Source organism: Mycteria americana, chromosome 3 (assembly GCF_035582795.1).
Source record: "Mycteria americana isolate JAX WOST 10 ecotype Jacksonville Zoo and Gardens chromosome 3, USCA_MyAme_1.0, whole genome shotgun sequence".
In the NCBI taxonomy this organism is placed as follows: domain Eukaryota; kingdom Metazoa; phylum Chordata; class Aves; order Ciconiiformes; family Ciconiidae; genus Mycteria; species Mycteria americana.
This window is the reverse complement of record NC_134367.1, coordinates 73,877,372-73,900,626: the sequence shown is the minus strand read 5'-3', so window position 1 is coordinate 73,900,626 and position 23,255 is coordinate 73,877,372. Positions and strand designations below refer to the sequence as shown.

Sequence of the window (23,255 nt, the reverse complement as noted above, 5' to 3'; positions counted from 1 at the left end):
GCGAAGAGAGCCCTGATCTGCGGGCGGTTTTGGAGCGGCACACTGTGCGCCTAGGCAGGACCATGGCCGTGCTGTCCCCGGGGACGCGTGCTCCTCGCCGGTCACGCTCTGGCTGCGGGAGCCCTTCCGCTGGCGGAGCGGTGCTGCTGCCTCCGGTGAAGAAACGCAGGGCTGTGCTCCGCGGCGGGGAGGGGAACCGGGCAGGATATGAGAGGCCTTTGCGGAGCACATCTGCGGGCAGGAAGGGAGGATACGAACCTTTCCTTTCTCCTTATGAGTCAAAAGGTGTCCTTCCAGCAGGGCTGTGATACTTGCTGTGTTTAGATTTCTTTTCCTTATATGATTTGTCACGCAAAGTCACAGCCACTGTACTTTAACCGAAGCCTGCCAAGCTTAGCAGTATTTGTACGTCTACCAAGCGTGGTGCTAGCCCGAAGCGTTAAGACTACTGGAATGACTTTCCTGGGCATGTGTGTCTCCCTCTTTCTTATTTTTTAATCTAGTAGGGCCCTGATATCCAGGGGAATGATGGATCAGGTGTAATGTGGGGAGCTCAGACTTCTATCAGAATAACGCAATTTGTTGTTTGTAACCGCTCTCTACTGATAGAATTACACAGACTTAACTCCGTCTGGTTCATGTCGGGCATGTTAGGGTACTGCTCTCGCTGTGATGTGATACTCCGTGGTCATGAGGCTGGCCATAAGACTGGGAACTGACAGCTAAGCCTCTAAAAGAATAAATAATGATTCCTGACTGTGCAGCAAAGAGTATATGGTCTAAACACTGTCTATTTTAAAGCCACTGGATAAGTATTGTCTGTACGGCTTTTAAAATCAGGAATGTTTTCTGTAGTTATCTAACTGGTAGAGGATGCTGAAACTTGATCATTTCGGGAGTATATAGCAGCCTGATGTGCAAATGCTGGATCTAGTGCTCTCTTATGATTTATGCCTGTACGTACCAAGCGTGTCTGAGACAGAGCGACAGCCTGTTTGGCAGCACGGCTGATGGGTTGGGTGTGCGGATCCCTGTCCTGCTGCACACTAGAGGCTTTCTGGAGCGGCCGCTGGCACGTCTGATGTCTCCTGGAGAGCAGCTGCCGGCTCCTTTGGCTGATACAGAGAACCCCATTCTGAGGGACCCCGCTACCAGAATTAATAATCATACTTAAATAATTCCTAAGGAAAATACTTTAAAAATTAAGTAACAGGTGAGAATTAAAAGAAATGTTGTTTAGAAGGACTTTCAAAAAAATGTAGCGAGGACAATGAGAGAAAATTGTTCCAAGATGGATCGTGGTAAGTTGATGGGATGGAACCTGTAACCGGTAAGGGTTGCAGTTCCAATCAAAGGCTGTGATGTGAAACTCCGCACGTTTCAGTTTGACAATTTGATGACCTCCACCAAGGGGAAAGATGGAGAGAGCTGAAAGGCGATACAATCACTGCTAATAGTGTGTTGCATTGTAATTTGCTTGTGTTAAGAGTTTTAGGGCTTTTGCAGGTCACCTGTGGGGGCTAGCTGGAGGTTTTTTTCTCCCTTCCCCTGCACCTATACTCTGTGCATACAATGGCTTGCTTATTTATTTCTCTGAAGCTTTGATGTTCCGATTTAGAGCTGATATACTGGGCAGGGTGTTGTTAGTGATGTTGAGAAACCTCATGTGTTTTGTTCAGGCACACAGAGTTAATTGCCAGGCCTCTGAGCAGGCAGCCATTTCCCTCAGGTCATCTATCAGGAACCCATGAAGTTTGGTGTCCATTACACTGTGGGGCACGATCCACTTTCCAAGGCAATCTGATCTCTCCTGGCCTCTTGTATGTAGTTTAAAATTGATATCAAAGTGCTCGGGGTTGTTTGTGGTATAGATTTCTTGGATTAAATGCCTTTTACGTGGTTGCCAGCAGTTGTGATAGTCTGGTTCTGATGCTGCACATCAGCTTTTCCAGTTTATTTTGATGCATATTTCAATTTTTCACTATTAAATGCTTTGTTGAAAGGATTGTGTCACTTTTGTGTGACACTGTGGTGGGATGATACACTACTTTGGGACAGAAAGATTGTCATCTTCTGTCTTAATGACTCAGCGGTTGGCGTTTGAGGTTTGTGCTTGTGAAGAAGTATTCACAGAGTTTGGCCTGGTGAAGGCAATCTCCCTAAACCCTCAGTAAAGAAAGGAGAAAGATGAGCTTCTCTACAGCCTTATCCTACCTCTACCTTAACCTGGAGCTAGGATCCTGCTCTGAGTAGCCCTCTAGAAGAAAGTCCATCTCTCTATAATACAGAAGAGCGCTCTCCAAGTAGGTTAATCCTGCCTGCCTGGTGCGTAGATGTGGGAAACTCTTATTAACTGCACGCCCACATGTAGCTGATGGTGTGATAGGAGGATACACTCACATGCACAGTGCATCTGCCATAACTGGGCAAAACTAGATTCACTGTATACATGTTGATTGTTTCCATCTCCTGGGTAGAGATTTGCAGGAGAACAACCGTGGGGAGCTTTGTAGCTGCTCTGTGGAGGAACTTTCCATCCAGAGTGCGCTGGAGTGTATGTGAGAGCAGCCACGAGCCCGTGCACTGCGAGTGCGACACACTGGGGAATCGTATCAGGATCGCTGCCCCGCTGCCTAGTGCTGCCCTGTTAGGTGCACAGCGACCATTTTCCAAGATTTCCAAATACTAAGTGCCTGGCCAGAGCTCCTGTGAGATGTTCCAAAAAGCTCAGAAAATTGACCAGATTTATTTATTCCCAGTAGTGTACAGAGGTCCAGTGCAACATGCTTCTAAAACGTGGTCTCTTGTGGATGCTTGAGTTATCGTCTCAACAACTACAGAGAAAAATGCAAACAAAAACTGTATTGTAACATGCTAAATTGCAATTAATTTGTAAATCTGCAGGAGCAGTTGTAACACAAACCAAATACTGCAGTCATAGCTGGGCTTCAAAACTGTTGTAAGATCTGACTTTCTGCTTGTTCTAAAACTCTAATACTCCTGTTGCAGCTGTTTTTTTGTAAAATGCCCCTGGGATTTATTACTGCAGGACATTGGCATCACTAAAATAGAGAAACCTTGTGATATCTAGAAGGAGCGGGGGGGGTCTGTCTGAGAGAAGGAGAGCAGGGAATATTTTAGCATGTCATAGCCATTGAATGTCTTGGAAAAATGGCATCTTGTAAATGTCTGAAGATGAATAGATACTATAATTGCAAGACCATAGAAGATGGTAGCTATTGTAAACTGCCATGGATTTGTTGCGATTCTCTTATGTCAATTTGTTTCTTAAAGCAACTGCTCCTGGAGTCAAGTGATTTTTGCAAGATCTTTTTTTCCTTGTCTCCCTTTTTTAAAATCAAAGGCTCTGTGTCTCAGATAAATTTAAGTCAACTGGCTGAGGGGAAGACTGCCGCAGCCGTGCGTCATGCTCCTCTGATGAAAGTTGCTGCCTCCACAAAAGGGATGACATCATGGCTCAGGAAGCAGCTCTTGGACCACCACAATTTATAGCCTAGTTTCTGTTACCTGTACTGCAAGGCTGAAAAGCGCGGATGTTCAGGACCTGCTTCTGTGAGTAGTGTAGTCATCGCTGCTCAGGAGCAATGACCTCCGTTGGCAAGGAGGGGCAAGGCAAGTGGGAGTGCTGCCCCTTGCACCTTTTGGATCTTAATCTATTGCTGCCTGAATCAGAACAATAAGGGTTTTTTAGACTTTGTGCTGCAGAGTTGTTGCTTTTTATTTTTTTTTTAAATACGCCTCCAAAATGTGAAGGCAATGTACATAAACCATTATCTACAGGAGGAGCCCAGCATATTTAAATCCTGAGACTGACAGTGTGCCTCGTTCACGTATTTTGAAAGTAGGTTGACATTACTATTGTAAGTGGTTCAACATGGATTTCAGAGGGTCACTAAGTAAATTAAGCCTGACTAATTAAACCAGTTTTGAGTTATGCAAGCCATCTCAGAGAGGCTTCACTGGCACGCCTTTATCCTCATACTTCATAGGCTTATAGTCGCATACAATTTCAAGGTCAATTAGTAGAGATTTTATACCTGGTTTGGGCCTTTCATTATTTCTCATTACTAGTCAATAATATGATGAACTACACAGTGTGTATCCCACATGTGCATCCTAAAGAAGCGTCAAGGAAAATGTGCATATTTCTACATCATCAGGAGTTTCTTTACCACTTCCAGCATAACTCTCTTAGTTTTTCTCCCTGTGCCCCCCACCTCCTTTTGTCTGTTCTGTGTGTGCTGTTCACCACTACAGCAATAGCTGTGACCACACAGCGCTTTGAAAACTTTCGTTCTGTTCTTTGCATACCAGTTGCTGAGGAAGGAAGTGTCTTGATCAGCTTTTCTCTCTGGTGCTAGCCTACAAAGTTAAATAAGCCATCTTAGCTTTGAGGACAGAAAAAGAGCATCACTGGGAATGTGGAGAGGAGATGAGGAGCATATAGTTACCCCATTCTGCTTTTATGCCTTCTCCAGCAACTATTTTTAGCCCTGTTAGCAAATGGTGTCATTTGTTGCTCCAGTCTTGCCAGGCTGCCGGCACCATGCAATGGGTGCGAGCCTTGGCAGCTGCAGTGCTGGCCACGGGGAGCCCGGGGCCGAACAGGGAGCCTGGTGGGGAGCCCAGGTGCCAGGCCATGGCCCGGGTTGTGTTTGGGTGGTGAAGGGCATGCAACATCCAGCCTGGAGCAGGCGGGGCTGGTGGGATGCTGGAGAAACTACTAACTGCTCAAAGATGTGAGCTCTGAAAATGCTTGGCCAGTGCATGACAGCTGCATATCCATTCAATACATTACCTTTCCCCCCATGCCCTGTGCAGACAGGCACTTCCAGTCAACGACAGCTTGAAACAGTAGCTTTTCAAGGCGCATCTAACCATTTCAAAGCTTAGGGATGAGCACTGCGACTAAGAGTAAAGGATTTCCTTGCTGCTAGTCCCAGCAGAAGCCGGGAGCGAGGCGTGAGGTGGCGGGCAGGCCAGGAGAAGCACCGCATCCCCCGGGCTCGTCCTCCTGCCCTGGCTCCCGCTCCCGCTCCTTCCCCCCCGCAGGCAGCAGGGTTTGGCCGCCGTCCCGAACCGCACCGCCCCAGCCGGCGCTCCAGCCTGCGTGCATGGGCGCTCGGCCGCTTCCAGGAGGGATGCAGGAGCGTCCCCACTGCCGGCTGTAATTAGCGGTTATTTAATTTCATTATAATATGGGGGGGGAGGGCAAGTAATAGGAAGCAGGAGGCACAGATGGAGGCAGCGTTTGCACAGCGCTTCCCCAAGGAGAGCGTTGCCTTTTATGATGCGACTGGTGACGGATCTCTCCCCTCCTCAGGAGAATGATGCGGTCCCGGTACTTAAACTAAAAATCGTAATTAACTGGGCGCCTCTTCCCTCGCCGGCCATGTAACGCGCGCGGCTGAACACCATTTCCCAGCTGAGCTTTCCGCGCTGTTGACTTTGCCGCCGGAGCTCCCGGCAGCCAGGTGAGGCGCCGGCACGAGGGGAGCCCGGTCAGCAACAAGCCCTCCCCCGGCCCCCACACGTCCCCCGCCGGGCCCGGGCCCGGGCCCAGCTCTCGGCTTTTGGGGTGGGGGAAGCCGCCGCGGGGCGGGGCGGGGCGGGGGCGGGGGCCGGGGCCGGGGCGGTGCCGGGGCCCCTTGTTGCCGCCCCGGGGCGGCCACGTGCGCCGGGCGAGCCCACGGGCGGGCGGGGGGTGCGGGGCCGGCCGGCGGGGGGGGGGGGGGGGAGGAGGAGGAGGAGGAGGGGCTTTGCCGCCGCCCCGCCGCCGGGTGGGCGCCCCCGCCGCGCCGCAGTGGCACCGCCGGCCGCCCTGTCGCTGGGCCGAAAGTTTGAGGGGCGGCGGCGGCAGGGGCGGCCCGCGGTGTCCCGGGGCGGGCCGGGCCGGAGCGGGGCGGGGGAGGCATGGCGGGGCGGGGCGGGCCGGCCGCGGCGGGGAGCCGGCGCTGATCCGGCGGCCGGGCCGGGGCAGGGGCAGGGCATGGAGGGGGAGCGGGCAGGCGGCCCCGCCGCCCCGGCGGAGAGCGGCACGTCGGAGGCGTTTGCCCAGCTGTGGGCCGACGTGATGGGCATCCTGGTGAGTGCGGCCGGGCCGGGGGCTGCGGGCCGGGGCCGCATCGGGCGCGGGGGGAGCCTGCCGTCGGACGGGGGTGGGCTGCGGAGCGCCGCTCCCCAGCGCCCCTTCCCCCATCGCGGGGGTCGCGGGCGGCGAAGCCCTCGGCGGGGCGCCGGGCCTCGCCGGCACCTGCTGCGGAGTTTGCCCGAGTTGGAGAGCGTCCTCGCCGTGCGGGCTCGTACATCCCAGAAAAACTGCTTCACGGGCAAAGGCAAGCGTGGTACCGGCGGCCGCTTTCACCGCGGCTTTGGGGTAAAGTTTCCTCGGCCGTCGCTGCGGGGGGCGGAGGCCGGGGCCGAGCACCGCTGCGGCGCTAGGGTCGCGTTCGGGGCTGTTTACCGGCCGGGGCAGGGCGGCCGCGGCGGCTGCGTGCGCGCCCAGAAGCGCTTGCTCAGGCTGGTCAATGGGCGCATTGTTCGCCCTTGCTCCGGCGTGCTGGCGGGTTCGGTTAAATTTGGGCGAAGGGCTGGTTTGTTGCCGCCTTTACATTCCACGCACGTGCTTCGGCGTCCCCGCGCCAGGCTCGGGTGAAGCCTCGCGCGTGGGGGGCGCGGCCCCGTGGGCCCCGTCCGGCAGCGCTGCCCGGTGCCCTGTTGCACACCCGGGTGCCGGTCGTGGAGCTCGTATTCCCGCTAGCTTTTTGGGAGCGAGGTGCTGGGTTAGGGCCCGTGGAGTTTTCTGCGCTGGTGATCTTCTGAGGAGGGACTAATCCTCGAAATTCACTGGTTACAAACAAAAGAGATGGCCCCAGGAACGAGGGCTCAAGGAATTATATTTGGTGGGCACGTAGCGTACCGACAGGACGGACTGGATGGCAAACAGTAAAAATACAGGAGGAGTCAATTCTTTATTTCTACTTGCAGCGGGAGAATAATATTTACTTTAGGTGCAAGATGATAATTGCCACAGAGGACTGCCACTCAGCAAAAAAACAAATACTAATGTTACATACGTACTGGAGCTGGCAGTTTTCCAGCGATACAGGAATGTGGTAATCAACACTGGAGTGCCTGTTTATTCATTTTAAAAGCAAATGAATAGGCTTGATGCGTATTAATTTTTGTTGTTAACGTTTAACCAACAGACATGAAAGAATATTATGAGAAATACCTTTTGGAAAACTGCTGTGGAACGTAATGAATGGTAAACCAGTAGGATCTAATTCAGAAGTGTTACTAGAATTGAACAGAGAATTTAATTAGCATTTTATGCTGCAATTTTTTTTTCCACATGGACTTTATTGTTAATATTCAAAGTAAGATTAAGAAACCCGCCTCATTCCTTTTCTTCATAGAAATTCTCCGTTGACATGGCATTCAGTTTAGTAGCACCCGGCTGGGTACACTCTTTCACTGTTAATGATTTTAATCTAAGAATGCAAGCAGAGTCAGTTCTGCCAGTTTTTAGGGAGCACACAGTTGGTACTTTATGAACAGGCTCTTTCTCTCTTTTTCTGGCAGGTTTCAGTACTGCATTTAGTGAGAGCAAAGTGCTATTGGATGCCTGGGAAGGAGTGTTTGAGGAGGCCAAACCAAAAGCCTAGCATGCTGGAGCTCAGTGCAGAAAAAGATCTGATTCTCACACAACTAATAATTTGAATAGGTTTCTTCTGGCTGTACAAGCTAGTTTCCTTCCTGGGAAAACAGAGCTATTAATTTGTCTTCTGATAAAACTGAGCTGAAGTCACTTGTCTTAGTGTTGGTCTGCTTTACAGGAAGGAATCATCTTGTAACTATGAAGTTGCTGGTTTACATCGGTTGCAAACATCACCCAGCACTATTATCTTTTCTTACGGCAGTGTTGCAACGCAATTACATATATGGAAAGATACCCTTGTGTTGGGTCTCAAATAATAACTTCTCTGAGGGAAGACAGAAGCTCTTCTCGCTGGAAGCTGTCAGCTTTCTTCAGATTTAGGGTTTTAAAGAGTTTCTAGTCTTTGCAGCTGCAAAATATGTCTTAATATGAACTGAGTGTAAAGTTATTTAGTGCTCTGTCCTTGTCCGATGGCAAGGAAGAGGTAGCTCCAGTGCGTTTTTCACTGCTGGTCTTTGTGGTACGTAGAGCTTTGTCCCTTTCAAACCTGTGCTGTGAAAAGCAAACAGTAAACTAGATTTGTGGCTTCCAAATGGAAGTCTGTAGATGGTTGGTCATGGTCTATGAGGCTACGACAGTGGCCTGCATAGCTGGCTTACTACTTTTGCGTTGTCAATTAAGTGAGAGTATGGGTCTTAAATTCCTGGGATTTACAGTAATTCATGATCCAAAATCTTTAGGGAGCACAGAGGCAGACACTGGAGTGATTCGCTGGGAACGGCTCTATGAACCAAGAAGTTGGTGCAGCGATAAGCTGGCTAGGTTGGCCCTGCAACAGCTTGAAAGCTACCAAAGGAATGCACTAGCAGGGGGGAGGAGGCAGGAGAGAAGAGCCAGGATCTTGGGAAGGGAAAACTAGAATGAAATGAAGAAAGAAGGTGATCATCAAAAGTTTGTTGATCGAATGAGAGAGAAAATTGCATTCTTAAGCAATGATCGTAGGATGATGCAAGTTAGAAAGGACCTCAGGCGGCATCTAGCCCGACCTCGAGCTGAAGCAGGGAGAGCTCTGAGGCCAGGTGAGGTTGCTCGGGGCTTTATCCAGTCGGGTCTTGAAAACCTCCAGGGACAGAAACTGCACAACCTCTCTGTGCAGCCTGTTCCACCGCTTCGCTGTCCTTACAGTGAAAAAGGTGCTCTTCATAAAAATGATGAAATGCCTGATTCTGTCCTGCTCATACTGAGGAGTTACAGCAGTGGGGAGGAGGAGGGGAAGGTGTTGCCTTCCTCCCACTGGCCCTGCTGGAAACCTTGTGGGGCATGGTGGTGTCCGTGGTGGTGTCTCCTCTAGGTGCAGGTTTAGGAGGAGAGGCCATGGAAGTCAGCCCAGCTGGCATTCCGTACTGCAGTTACTTAAAATACAAATTGAGCCCCTCTCAGTGGGCTCATTTATCCCTATCAGTGGATAAATATATTTCATTGTTTGTGTACGTTTAGTTAGGTTCCTTAAAATAGGACCTCATTAGCGGCAACCTGTGATGGCAGATCCCAGGTCTGGAGGGGAAGCAAATACTTTTCAAGTGCTGCTTGTAAGCAGCATATTTGAGGGACTTTGAAGTCATATAGTAACTCTCTCTATACTTGACAAATATTGAGTGTACTTGCAGCTGTACTGGGAGTTTGCTGAAGTAAATGTGACTTTTCCCTTTTGCCCTTATTCTAATGAAATATTCCATAGGTGCAGCTGTGGTAAAAGCACCTCAAAGCTATTTGTGCTGTTAATGGAGCTCACTAGATAACATAATTATATTTAAAAGCTTTTGCTTAGTCTCTAGCAAGCACATGTTGGAATGTACTGGTTAATTATAATTTACAGTGTCTCAAAGCAACAATGGATGGTGGAAGTGTATTAAGGTTTTAGAGAGAGATTGCAGTAGGTGGATCATGAGTAACAATATAGAAATTCTCTGCGTCCCCAAAACTCAACACCATAAAAAGGGATATTTTTTGGCATAGAATCGTGTATTGATGCGGCGATAGCACACTCTTTGTTGCAAAGAGTCTGAAGGTTTGTATGTGATCAGATCTGAGAACAAATTCTAATATGAAGTGAAAGTCATGAACTTTATTCTTTTAAAGATGTGCTTTTAAAACATGGACTATTGACCTTAGTACAGCAACACTCCAGTGTATGTCTTGTTTATGGGATGATGTTCTTTCTCACATAGCATAGCTGGAACAGGTATCTGGGTCAAATCCCAACATTAATGAAATCACTGGGAAAACTCTGATCAGTTTTGATAGAGCAGGGATTTCACTGAAGAAAACATTTATTTGTGCGAGGAGCTTTTGTCTTCAATGGCCAAGATGCAAAAGATACAGAGGAACTTGCAAGAGATGCAATGAAATCAGAAGTCTTTCCAGCTTTTTATTTCAAACTGATAGCTAGTTTCTGGTTTCAAAAACTATTGAATCAATTATAAGAGATAAAAAAGAAAAGGAATTTCTTTATTTTTCGATAATATTTTGCAGTTATGCTAAGAGAAAACCACTGCTTTCCCACCATCTGCTGTTAGCGAAAGAGAACAGTATTTTGAGGACAATAAAGCCACTTGGGTTTGTACTGGGAGCCCTAATATTTACATATATAATCTATCTTGCTCTCCGCATTTCAGTGACTATTTGAATTTCTTATCAAAGTAATAAAGAAACAAACCGAAAGAAAGAAAGACACCAGCTGATAATACTACTGTGATAACATGTAATTACATACTGGCTAACATACTTTGGGGAGAGGAACTTGATGTTAAGCCAGGGAGCCTGGATATGTGGAGAGACGGGGAAGTAGATCCCCGGCTGATAAAAGCAGGCGGAGGACTTGCAGGAGGAGTTGTGGCAGCTCACACCAGCCGCAGCTTTCTCCCAGGATTGTTCTTCCTTAAGCCATCGTTAGTTTGCCATGACCTCCCGTGGAAATCTCTCTACTCCGTTGCTGTCCCAGTGTTTCGTTCGGGTGATTCCGTTTCTCTGCTGTCTGCTTGGCACCAAGAGGCCACTCCAGCTGAAGCCATCGGCACTCGGCACGGCTCTACAGAAAAGCACAGGCAACGAAGTAGCTGATGCGGGTAGAACGTGCTTTTGAAAATGCAATATACTCGTTTTTTCTGATTTTTACTGACGTGTCGGCAAAATGGCTGTGGCACTGTGTAATTAGCTCAAAAAGCACTTTGGAACATTCTGATTCAAAACATTTTTGTTCCGACTTCTACTTTGGAGTGCATTTTTAAAGCACATCCCGGTTGCAACAGTAAGGATAAACCAGAAGACCTGGCCTCTGCTTTTCAAAGTAGCAGGTATTGTTTCTTCTATTTTACAAAACCATGGAGTATCTTTTGCTTTCGAATAAAGAAATCAAAATGGAAAGTGACTGACTGTCAGTTTAGGTGTTGGATTCAATTTTATATTTTAAACTTAACCTGTTGCATCACCTTTCCCTCTTGTCTCCATGCAACGTTACACCTAGCAACACTAATCCCTTTATGAAGAAAGACAGCTCATAGAGATAACCTTTGGTCTAGGCTTTTTCTTGCACGTCAGGTCACATAAAACAGATGTCTCCATAGAGAGTTTAGTCCCCACAAGACCCTACACAGTCAGGAATGATAAGAGATTTTTGGTTCTGATGCCCTCTTCGTTCGTTCTTGAAAGCAAACTCTGGGTTTCCCTGGCCTTTGAATTGCAGAAGAAAAAGTAGGGAAGATTTTTATATACCTGTTCTTTGTCTGCTATGAACTGCTGTTTACTAGAGAATAACTATAAATTTAAAGTAAACTTGAATAAGGTAAACTTAAATTTAAGGTAAACTTGAATAGTATCTTGGTGATAAAATCTTATTTTCCAGTGTGTTGCTGGTTTGTTGTGAATATCGCCTCCATTATCAATATTTGGAAATACTCTTTTTCCTCATATTTTTTCACATTTTGAAAATCAATCAACCAAGCTCTCTCTGTCTTTTAAGAGTGGTGGAATACCAGACTGCCAGAAGTTGCCTGTAATGATGCCTCCTTCCTTTGTGGATATGAAAAAATGGCAGTCTCTAAACAGAAAGAAATGTGAAAATTGGTGTGGAAAATGAAAAAGTGTTGCACATGCAGGACAATGAGCACTTAAAGGAATTTTATTACGTGGAATGCAATCTATTGTGCTACACATGCTGGTTACCATTTTCTGTAGTCAGGTGACAAACTTATTTTTAGTGTATCTCGGAGCAAATGACATTTTACAGAACTAGATAACAATTAATCTTACTTACTCTGCTGCTGTCTAGAAATCGATGTGAATTAGCGCTGATTGCACGAGGTGCTGTGCAAACGGAGGAGCAGAGAGGTTTAGCCGCGTGAGCTGAGCGGAGGGACCGGTGCGCGGCAGAGCAGGGTCACTGCTCGACGTGGTGCAGGGCCAAGGGACGGACGAAATGGGCAGTGCCTGGTTGGACTGCTCCAGCTTTGACCCTGGGCTCAGCTCCTTCAGGACTTTTCTTCCTCCAGAGGTGGTGCGGCGGAGAAGAGAATGCCGGTGCGCCCAGCCCTGCTGCCTTGGCCTTCCCGGGTCTCCCTCCATCATTTGGAGTCTCTGGTTGTAGCTTTTCCTTCATGCAGCAGCGCAGGCTTTCCACTTTTCCACTTACCCTGTTGCCACGGTATTAATGGTTATAGAGCACACATTGTGCTTGGACTTTAGGAGGTTCAGTAACGCAGGATGAATAAGAATTACTTTGTAATGACCCAGCAAAGTGATTTGTCACGATACCTGTTTTCACATAAAGTGCTGCTAATAATTTTCCTCTTTGTGATTGTGTGACACAGGCGATGACTAATGAACCTGCTGCTTTGTTGTCATTATTGGCAGTGGAAGGAGGAGGAAGGTGGTTGTTGTGACTGCAGGAATGCTGAGGTGGCTTTGCAAGAATTTGTATTCCAGGTTTTTCATGAGGAAATGAACAAAAAGAAGGAACTGGGTTTAATATGTGCAAGTCTGTAAAAATTAAGTTTCTACTATAAAAGCATATTCTCCATTAAAGAAGTACATAGACACATGTTGTGTGATTAGATAAAGAGATATGAGGGGCTTTTATTTCTCACTGTCATCAAGAGACTTAACTGTCCCATTGGCAGGAAAAAATTACAACACAGTTGACTGAAACACATTTGAACCCAGGAGTTTGCAACACAGATTTCCATTATGGAAAATAACTACTCTAAAAATAAGATCTGCCCCCACCGCAGTGCAGTAGCTGTGGTGTGGGTCAGGTGTGGGTGCGCTGGCTCTGCTTTGGTCTTCTTGAGGTGAGGGGAACATTTTTCCTGGCTTACGATAGTAGCAGACCTTTACTGTCTACTGCCATGTTTTGAAGCACTATGTTACGATGTACTATTTTTATTTGAACTAAGATTAGTATAATAAAAAACTTAATGGTTTAAGTTTTAATGACACCTGGATAAGCATTTTTGAGCTATGTACTAGTTTTAGAAGCACATTTCCTATGAAGAGTTTGAAATTGAGAGTGGGGATTGTATAGCCTATTTGGAAAACAGTTTTAAGCAGTGTATAAATGGAAAATTAGATGGACAAGCTTAAGAATATAACACAGCAGTGATTTACAAATCACACTTTCAGGCTTTTTTATGGAAAGTCATGCAATAAATTGGAGAACTGGTTCCTAATATCCGTGTCACGATCCGAGTGCGATCTGGTTGGAGCGCTGTTGCAGGTCTGCCCTACAAGCCCATTAGATTTTGCTGATTTGACTTCCCTGTGGCCCTGCATGAACATGGGGATATGCTATTGAGATCAGTTTACATGATCAGGCCTCCAGATGGAAAAAATATGGTTGTTCTTATGTGCATGGGTAAACACACAGTGAAGCTTACAAGCATGGTAATATAATTATCAGGAATATAAATACATACTTTTCTGTTTCATGATTGTCACTATTTATGGTGATATACAGTGCTTTTTGCTCTTTGGTAACAGCATACTTTAAGGAGGCTGAGGGGAGACCTTATTGCTCTCTACAACTACCTGAAAGGAGGCTGTAGAGAGGTGGGGGTCGGTCTCTTCTCCCAGGTAACAAGTGATAGGACGAGAGGAAATGGCCTCAAGTTGTGCCAGGGGAGGTTTAGACTGGATATTAGGAAATTTTACTTCACCGAAAGGGTTGTCAAGCATTGGAAGAGGCTGCCCAGGGAAGTGGTTGAGTCACCATCCCTGGAGGTATTTAAAAGACGTTTGGATGAGGTGCTTAGGGACATGGTATAGTGGTGGTCTTGGTAGTGTTAGGTTTATGGTTGGACTCGATGATCTGAAAGGTCTTTTCCAACCTATACGATTCTGTGATAAAATTTTATATCGGAGTGTTCTCCACCTTCAGTGTATTCTCTGTGTGTGGGAGTGTGTGCGTAAAGGAGATTAGGTAACTATTTAATACTATATTTATTATATTATAAATATATTATATTATATTATATTATAAAAACTATTTAATACAATAATAAAAGCAATACTTTGAAAGCTTTGCAGGGAGCATGAGAGGACTCAATAGATGGTAGTAAAACCAGTACCATGCTTGTTACAGTATTACATTGGGAGTACATGAGCAATATCTTGATTGCAGGATGCTCCTAACTTTCTCACTTGCAAGTGAAGATGCTTTGTGCAGTGCTGATGGGTATGATGGGAACAAAAGGTGAAGAAAAGAACAAAAGATAAAGGGTCTAATTTCTGCCCTGTTTACATAAAACCTTCATGAGCCTAAGGCACAAAGTTTATTTATACTGGAGTGGTGTGTGGCCCATAGGTTTTCAACAAGAAAGGAAAAAGCAACTTTTGTCATGCCTTCACAAGTTCAGATGAGTTGAGCCTCCTGGTCCTTTCAATGCCAGCACCAAGTCGACCCTGCTGTGCAGAGCTCGCTCTCTGTTCAACTGTAACCCCAGCCTAAATCAACGGAGGAAAAAATGGATTTGAGAGCACTTACCATGAGAGCTCATTGCACCACGGTGGCACTGTTAAAAGTTGTTTCAGTGAGTGTACATCCACAGCTGGAGCTTGGATGAAAGCACGTGCTAGGGCTGATTGCATAGCATTACACTGCTCTTCAGGAAAAAGGCATTTTAGGCTTTTAAGGTATTTTACTTGCCAGAATAATATCTTACTGGTCATAAGATACACCTCTAGAAGTGGTATGTCATTGCTGTAGAATCTGTGGGTTTTATGCACGTACAACTGGGGAGATGTTTGTGTTCAGTCTATGTTTATTATCTCTGTTTATCTATATCTGTTACAGTTCTGAAACACATTTATGCTGTTTGGATTTTGTGCTTGCAGTCTTTCAGCAGGAGCTACCCACGTATTCCAACTCAGCTGAAAGGGTTTTTTACACCAGAAATTTCTAGTGCAATCCTAGAGATGGAGTGCAAATTGAAGATACTTATTTTCTACTGGTAAATTGAGGCTCATCTTTTCACCATCCCTGTTAGACATATTTCATATTGTTATTGATATCACTGCATGGACTTAAACGTAGCCTTCAGTTATACAGAATAATTTTCAATACTTGTGAGTTTTGGAGCTTTCAGTGGTTTGCCAGCTTAGTGCACTAGCCCTGAAAGCTGACGATAAATGATTTGCATTTAAACTGAAACGTACACTGTGAGGATAAAAATAAGAAAAATCCTGGTTTATACATAAGTATTTGTATTCATACGTAATATGCACCACAACTTGCAGGTCGCGATTTCCACTCCATTATTAGGCTTCTTTCCCACCTTAGAACTCCTAAATAACCATTGTAAAATGGGAGAAGGCAGGGGCAGACTGCATGCGGTACGTCAGTCGTGGTTTCTGTCTCCAAGGTTCCATCTTCAAGATGACTATATGTTTACACTTCAAAAACTCAGTGCTTCAGAGTGTGTTTGGGAACATGTCATGTTTTATACAAAAGTTGGGGAGAACAGATTTCCACGTGCAACATTTTATTAGAGGACTAATAAACATACTGTATTTCAAAGCCAAAAAAAACCTGGTAAGGTGAGGAAATTTTTAGTTGAGCAAGCAATCAAAAGCTCATGGTCAGCTGCCGCATTGGGGATACCATGAAGTACAGCAGTTGATGGGCAGTGGAGCAGGGATGCTAGCGCCTGTGGCACTAAGCCATGTTGGCTGGTTTCTGACCTGTTCTTCATTGGGTCTACATGATGCTGTGCACTGTACAAATAAAAACGGAAAGATGCGTATTTTTCTTTACATTTTATTTTATGATGATGTGTCCTGTTCATTGTTTGGAGAGGTTTGGGGGAAAGGTCTGTTTTATTTCTTGTTTCATCAGTGGAGACTGCTCAGCTGTAGGTAGTGCAAAACAGTTGTCAGTCCTTAAAATTCTGTTTTCCTCGTTAATTACTGCTACCTTTATTCTGAGTGTTTTGCAATGAGGCATGAAATGGAGTCTAATCCTGTGTCATCCCTCTCCACTGTGGTGCTGTGTTCTGTTGTGTACCGAATTCAAGGGATACTGGGACGTGTCGGGTCGGTGAGGTGTATTGTTTCTTGCTCAGCCTAGATCCAGCAATGTATTGTTTAGATTTTGCATCCGGGAGTGAGTATATACGTGCAGATGGATAAGATTTGTAAAACCTAAGCTTTGCATGATAGCTATCTAAACTCAGGAAGTTAACAGAGAACATAAGGTCAAGGACTTAATCAAAATATTGGCATGATGATGAAGAGTTGCTTCATACTGCATATGGTGTGTGTTCATGCATAAATGAGAATGGAAAGGGATGCTTCTGCATATCCATGTTGCAGACCTATTCATGATGAGTCTCATTGGGTTTGGTCAGTGTGGAGATTAGTTCCTAATTACCAAAGCTGAGAGAAAATAAAGAGGTGGATGTTCACAACGTTGCTTTTTCTCTCTGATGGAATGGTACTTTCTTCAAGTAACCTTTGCCAAGTTACTTGTGGTTTTTAATGCTCATCTCAAACGTACTTAGAATACAAAAGATTATACAAATTTTCATTTTTCATCTGCCAAACCTAATTACAGCTACTCCAAAGGGCTTACAGATAGTTATTTATTTTGTAGACTGCCATGAAAAAGAGAGGGGAGGGAGGTAACAGGGTAATGTTAGCTCCTCTCTGGCCCTTCTGCCTTTCTTAGGCAGATGTGTTGTTGTGTGGGTTTGAGCAATTAAAAAAAAAAAAAAGGCAATGAGGTTTTTTTTTTTTCCTCCAGACTCATGCCTCTCTTAGGAAAATACCTCTCATATAAAGAGGAAACGGAGGATGACAAGGGATGGAGGTGCAGTGACTCAGTATCCAGAATTGTTTTTCTGTGGCTAGAAAAGTGAAAAGAGTCCCAGCTGAGAAGGGTAACTTGCAACTGTTGGGAAGAGGGATTTAGGAGGATCATGTGAAAGGAAGAATTGCCGCCTTCACGGCAGGAAATGGCTGGAGCACGCACCGGGACCTTGGCAGGGGAAGGTCAGCACGCAGGCTGGCTTCGGGGAGGCCCAGAGGAGGTCGCTGAACGGTGTGGATGGGCAGGGAGCATGTGGGAAGTAAATAATGGGGATTTAAGCCTGTTTCAGAAATGACAGGGCTCACTTCAGGCACTGAGTAGGGATATCAGAAGACAAAGTAAGCCTTCGTGTCTCATTGGTTGCACCTTGTTTTGGTTTTGCTTAAAGACAAATACAGACTATAGGTGGGTAACAGTTGATGTGTATATGAGTCACGTACAATTATGCCATTCAGGTATTACCAGCAGATGCTTCAAATGGGTAATTTGTAGCAGAGGGCTGGTTAGCTAAAACAGGCTGAGGATGATAGTGCGATTTACTATTTTGCTAGTCCGATGCCCTGACTCCCTGTTCACATATAAGTCATTCTGAACCAGCCTTTGTGTTTCTGGTTGTATCTCTTAAGCTTTGAAGAGATCTCCACATCTGAAAACATGTTATTCTCCTTTCTCCTTGAGAGACTCATACAGCAAAATCTTTGTTTCCCTTCAAGTCCTGATTCTTTATGCATGAGGCAGCTTATTTACTATACATCCTTTGATTTGAAACTGATAATGATGCATACTGTGAAAAGTGGTGTAATGTCTTCCTTTTGCTTAGAGAGCTCCCTGCTGTTTTTGTGGTGCTTCAGATGTGTCCTGGTACATAGGTTGTCCTGCCACGCTTGCTGGGTTCATGGTTTGGTGTTCCCTGGGACTGCAGCCTCTTCTTTCATCTCAGAAGCAGAGTCTGTGAGCAAACTCCTTCCATCTGAGACTTCTCCTATCACAGTTGCTTTTACAACTAGGTGAGATGTTTTTCTTTGGCATGACAACTCCTGACAAATGGTTAGTTAGCGGGATTCTCTCCTTTTGATGTTCAAGTTGCTATGCACAGAGAAGTTGCTCAAGTGAGAACTTAGCTTACCCTCCAAGTCCAAGTGTCTTCATCTACGGTTGCTATCTTTCAACCTGTGGTTCAGGGCCTTGGGTCGGTCAGAACCAGCTATTGGGTTTTGTAGAGACACACAATTTTTTGCGAGCTTTCTTGATACTGGGGTTCTGCCAGCTTCTGCTTTTTATGATCTCTTTAGCCATGTGGGGGTCTTCAAACTTTCATGCTTCAGTTCGAGGTGCATCTCTGTGATGTGCAACACTTGAGTAATGCATTCAGTCTCCAGAAAAGCAACATAGAATATCGTAGAATCATAGAATATCTCAAGCTGGAAGGGACCCATAAGGATCATCGAGTCCAACTCCCTGCTCCTCGCAGGGCTACCTAAAACTAAACCATATGACTAAGAGCATCATCCAGACGCTCCTTGAACTCTGACAGGCTTGGTGCCGTGACCACTTCTCTGGGGAGCCTGTTCCAGTGACCAACCACCCTCTCAGTGAAGAACCTTTTCCTAGTGTCCCATCTGAACTTCCCCTGACGCAGCTTCATTCCATGTCCTCGTGTCTATTATCAGTGGGCAGAGCCACTGGACTGACAGCACCCACGGACTTAAGCACTTCCTTGAACCAAGCACATAGCATCCTGCTTATTGGGGAGATCCTGCAAGCAATAAATCGCATGTTGCCCCTTCAGAGAAATACGTGCTTGAAACACCTGGGAAGTATGGCAACCACACAGTTATTCAAGCCCAGAGTCTCTAGGATTTGCTCTGTCGGTAAGCAGAAAATATTTCTCTTTTATTTGGGTAAGAGGCCTATTTAGCCTAATTAGGAAGCGCTTTGGCAATGATGAAGCAGTATGAGCACACAGGAACGCAAAAAGCCCATCTTCACTGTACACAGATAAAGGGAAATGAGCAAATAAAATACGAGATCCCAGAGAGAAAGGATTATAAGCTGGCAAGAGATAGAGTTCTTATTGCTAGGTTGATATCCCTAATTGATATAAACATGAAGCCCTGTGCAGTCTGTGGTCGTTAAAAGATACGCATCTAAATAATATTTAAATAGATTCTTGCATTTTTAAGACTCACTGGAGTGTAGTTGTATTCAATTTAATTAAATGAACTGAAACCCCCTGATAACTATGCATTACTGGTCCTAAATAAAACACTCTCCAAAGAGACTTCAAGATGCTTAGTTAAGGTGATAAAAAACCTGAGCCCAGCACCATGAAGTTTTGCATGAGCAAACTTATTTTTAATTCATCTGTATGCTACCTGCAGTGGTTGAGAGCGTGTGTTAACAGTGCCGTACCTCTGCTAGAGTCAAAAGCTGAGGTTTCACTGAAGTGCTTCAGGGAAGAGTCAGTCCTTCTGGTTTTACCTTATTTGTATGAATGCGGGGTGTCTATTTAAGCTAGTTTATTAATGCCACCAAAGAGTGGGAACCCCTCTGCAAGCGGTGGGCAGCCGGTCCCTGCAGAAGCGAGGGTTGCTGGGGGAGCGCGGGCAGGCGGGATGGGCAGCCTCGGTGAGGGGGGGCCTGGGCGCAGCTTGCTTACAGGAGCTACAGGAAGCCATTTCTTCTGCTGCTAAGATTACATGGGGAAACATGGATTGCTGCCATGCTCAATTACAGTTGTTTCCTTTCCTGGTAAAAGACGGCCCATCAGGAAGTGGTAGGAGTGAAGGCAAGGTTAGTCCCTGGGTACACAGAAGTGTTGGGTGTATCCTCCAGGCTGCAAGTTGCTGAGTTTCTGGCAGGAAAAAAATAGAAGAAGAGCAGAGTTTGAGAAGGCAGTTTAAATGTCGATGTTCTGGTTTTCCACAGCTGACAGCTAGGCTGCCCTCTGCCCTCGCAGCCATAAATCGAGGGCTGCATCTCTGGGGCGCACAGTACCCTGTACTGCTGGGCACTGCAACCAGGATAACTAATTTCCATATCTGCTCCCAAAACAGGAGAGAGACCCTATCGCGCCTTGGTGTGCAGAACAGTATTTTTTCACGCTTTGTAAAACTGGATGTTGGGGTGAAGGCAGATACTCCAAGATTCCCCTTCTCCCTTTCCCCCTTTCCAAAACCTTCACATGGATAGCAGGAGAGCGTCTGTCTCTTGGAAGTAAGCCTCTTAAATGGCACATGAAGGAATAAGTAATAGTGCTTACTGTCACACCCAACTTCGTAATAGCATTTCTAAACGTCGGGATGCTCATTGCTGAGCTGGGTGCTGCATGACTAAAGGGGCAGTGCTGCCCCATAGCTCTCGCCATGTGAGTGCAGAGGAGGCGATAGGCTCGTCCAGCCAGAAGGAACCTGGGGCGACTGCATCCCCGCCGGGCGTTCCTGGGCGCTGGCTTCCCTGCAGAGTGGGAGAGGGCCATGCTCTCTCCTCTGCTCTCTGGTAGCTGTAGCAGAGGGGAAGGTCCCGGTGCACGATTCGGCTGCTGAGGTGGTGAGAAATTAGGGAAGGCATGGAGAGCTCTCCTCCTTTATTGGTGCATCCCCAAAACCAGTACTGCCGGGTTTCAGTGGGCTGGGGGAATCTGCGGTCCTTAGGGGGGGCCAGGCAGGAGACCTGTTCAGGATCTCAGGCCTGGCTCTCAAAAAGGGTGGGGGGAAAAACCCCACACCCAGAGAAGTAGAAATAAAGGGGTGAGGGGAGCACAGTGGTACACTGAAGAAGCAAGGGAAAGGGGCAGAGGGAACAAAGAAAGAAGGATAAGAAGTTTCTTTGAGTGAACTTTCCTTTTTCTGGGCAACATATGTCCTGCTTGTGCCAAACTGTCCTGGTGAAAAGCATAGCAAAGTTTAAGATAAAGTTGGTTATTCTTGCTAACGTGACGCTTGGAAAAATATATGAGTAGAGAGGAACAAAGGTCAGAGTAGGTACTTGTCGCTGACAGTTTTTATACAGCACCTAACGCAAGGCAGAATGAAATACCATTTCTTCCACAAAGAAATTACAGATTGTAAGAGCTTCTTAGTGTCGGGGAAAAAAGAAAAATAAACACTTCATAGGCCAAACCAGATTGAGTGCCTTTTATTTGGAGAAACTATTTAAGGACCACCAAATTGGATAAAGAATTATTTTACTAAACACGCAATTGTTTTGCCTTGGGTAGTGTGGTGACAATTACGTATATGCCCCTTATACATATACCTGTTAGGAACCTGTGCATATTGTGTCTCAGGCAAGAATTAACTTGCACAGTAAATATGTAGGGTATAGGGTGCTATAAAGGTTTTACTGCCTTTGTGAATAGAAATTCACAAATCCAAAGTTTACTAAGTGCTTTCCTTACTGTTTTATGATGTTGATAAGGTACTTCAGTTAAAGGATAAAAGGATTAGGTTAGAATAAAATCCCATATAGGAGCAGAATATTAGTGTACCAGTAGATGGTATTAATATTTTGGATATCGTTCATGTATGGAGGCAGACTTACAGACAGAGTTGCAAAAACAGTAGAAAAATAATTGCCTATTCCTAAAATAAAATCACCCATCAAATACTTCTCAGCATACTCCTAAGAGTATGTTCATAGTGAAACCCTTATTTTACCGTAGTTTCTGACTTTTTTTTTTTCCCCCTCAGTTGAAAATGAAACCAGAATTTCATACAGCGGAATCATTGTTAAATAGGATTTCAGGGCCTTTTGGTTCATTGACTTAGATTAGTGCATTTTATTGTTTTATTGTGTGTCACCAATACGTCCATCTATGAGGGAATGCCCCTTAGTGATTACTGGTATAAAGTAGAAATCAGTTTTGACTATGCTTTTTGTAGTAAAACTTGGACATAAACATGACCAAAGTTTGCGTTGTCTGACTCTACCACACAACTTTAGCAGCTTGGGAAATACTGTAAACCACACTTGCTGAGCTTACTGTTATCTTCTTAGTTTGTTTTGTCTTTAAGTATCCAAACTGGGTTTTTTGGGGTTGTTTGTTTGTTTTTGGTGGTGTTGTTGTTGTGGTTTTTTACTTGTTTTCTGTTTGGTTTTTTTCAGGCTACTGTTTTAATGAGTTGCTCACACCTCAGTTATGTAGACCTAAACAGTCACAGATGATTTGTTTTTGTCATATTGTGTCACTACTGTATATAAAGAAAAGATACGAATTTTAATGAGACCTCCATCACTATTGCAGTTGATATGGCCAGCTCACTGAGATAAAGATTTATTTCATTATCTACTTAAGATGTTTGGCTTTTGCATATCTATTTCATTAGAGTCTAACTTAACTCAAACAGGAAGCCACGCCATAACATACGCTAAACTTCCGGGTTCTGAAACAAGAAATTCATCTCCAGCTCCTTAATGGTGCTTTAATCACATATATGTTCGTTTCTTAATTCTTGCCATTCTTCTGTTTATCATTTGTTTCTGCTCCAAGTGTCAGGATAGAAGCCCATTGCAGCTGGTGTGCGCGAAGAGACACATTTCCACTCAATTTGAGAAAAAGTCTCAGAACGCACAGTGTGCAAAAGGAGGAGCCAGGGAGAGTAAGGGAGACAAAACTAATGAGAGGTGATGTCAGGTGCAGCTATTACATGGCTTAAGTAGTAGTTAACTTATTCTGCTTTACAAGCTGGCAATGATAACCTGTGCCTGACTGCTGACGAGCCTGGTGGGTAGTGGTGGCCTGGCAGTTATCAGAGCAGAGGAGAGTTTTGAGTTATGTTTTCATGACTTTAGTGCAGATCACCTCTGGGAAAGGAGAACAGACGAATATGCTGTTATTAGGGAAGCTGGACATTAAGGGTGCTTTGAACTAACTTTTTATGAATAAAATTTGCATGTAATCTTGTCTGTCAAGATAATGAACGTGTGAAAGAGCTGGTTCTACTTGTGATAAATACCCTCTTTTTAAGTGTGTTGGAATGTACACTTGCATAGATGCAACTTTTTCGTTAGCATGCCTATATATATACATGCATATTTTTATTTTTATTTTTTTACATAGAGGACTTCCTTGGTTGCATGCCAGAGAGAGGGATCCCAGTAGTATGCTTTCAAATCGATTTTAATTTACAAAGGGAAAAACATAAATCACATTCAGAATGCTTTTCCAGAGATGCTTTGCTACACCTTCTTGACAAAGACTCCAGGGCTTTACAG

At 45.3% G+C, this 23,255-nt stretch overlaps 1 protein-coding gene across 5 annotated transcripts in view; it reads left to right on the top strand.

The window, feature by feature from the left end:
• The window catches only part of LOC142408474 (SAM and SH3 domain-containing protein 1-like), a 584,518-nt gene that overhangs the window by 450,271 nt on the left and 110,992 nt on the right, over positions 1-23,255 (top strand). The window contains exon 1 of one of the 5 annotated variants that reach the window (XM_075499036.1): positions 5,992-6,106. The exons of the other annotated variants lie outside the window; for them this stretch is intronic. Within the exon in view, the coding sequence (XP_075355151.1) occupies positions 6,011-6,106 (96 nt within the window). The 5' untranslated portion in view covers positions 5,992-6,010. Of the gene's footprint in view, positions 1-5,991; positions 6,107-23,255 lie in introns of those variants that run through there. 5 annotated transcript variants of the gene reach the window in all.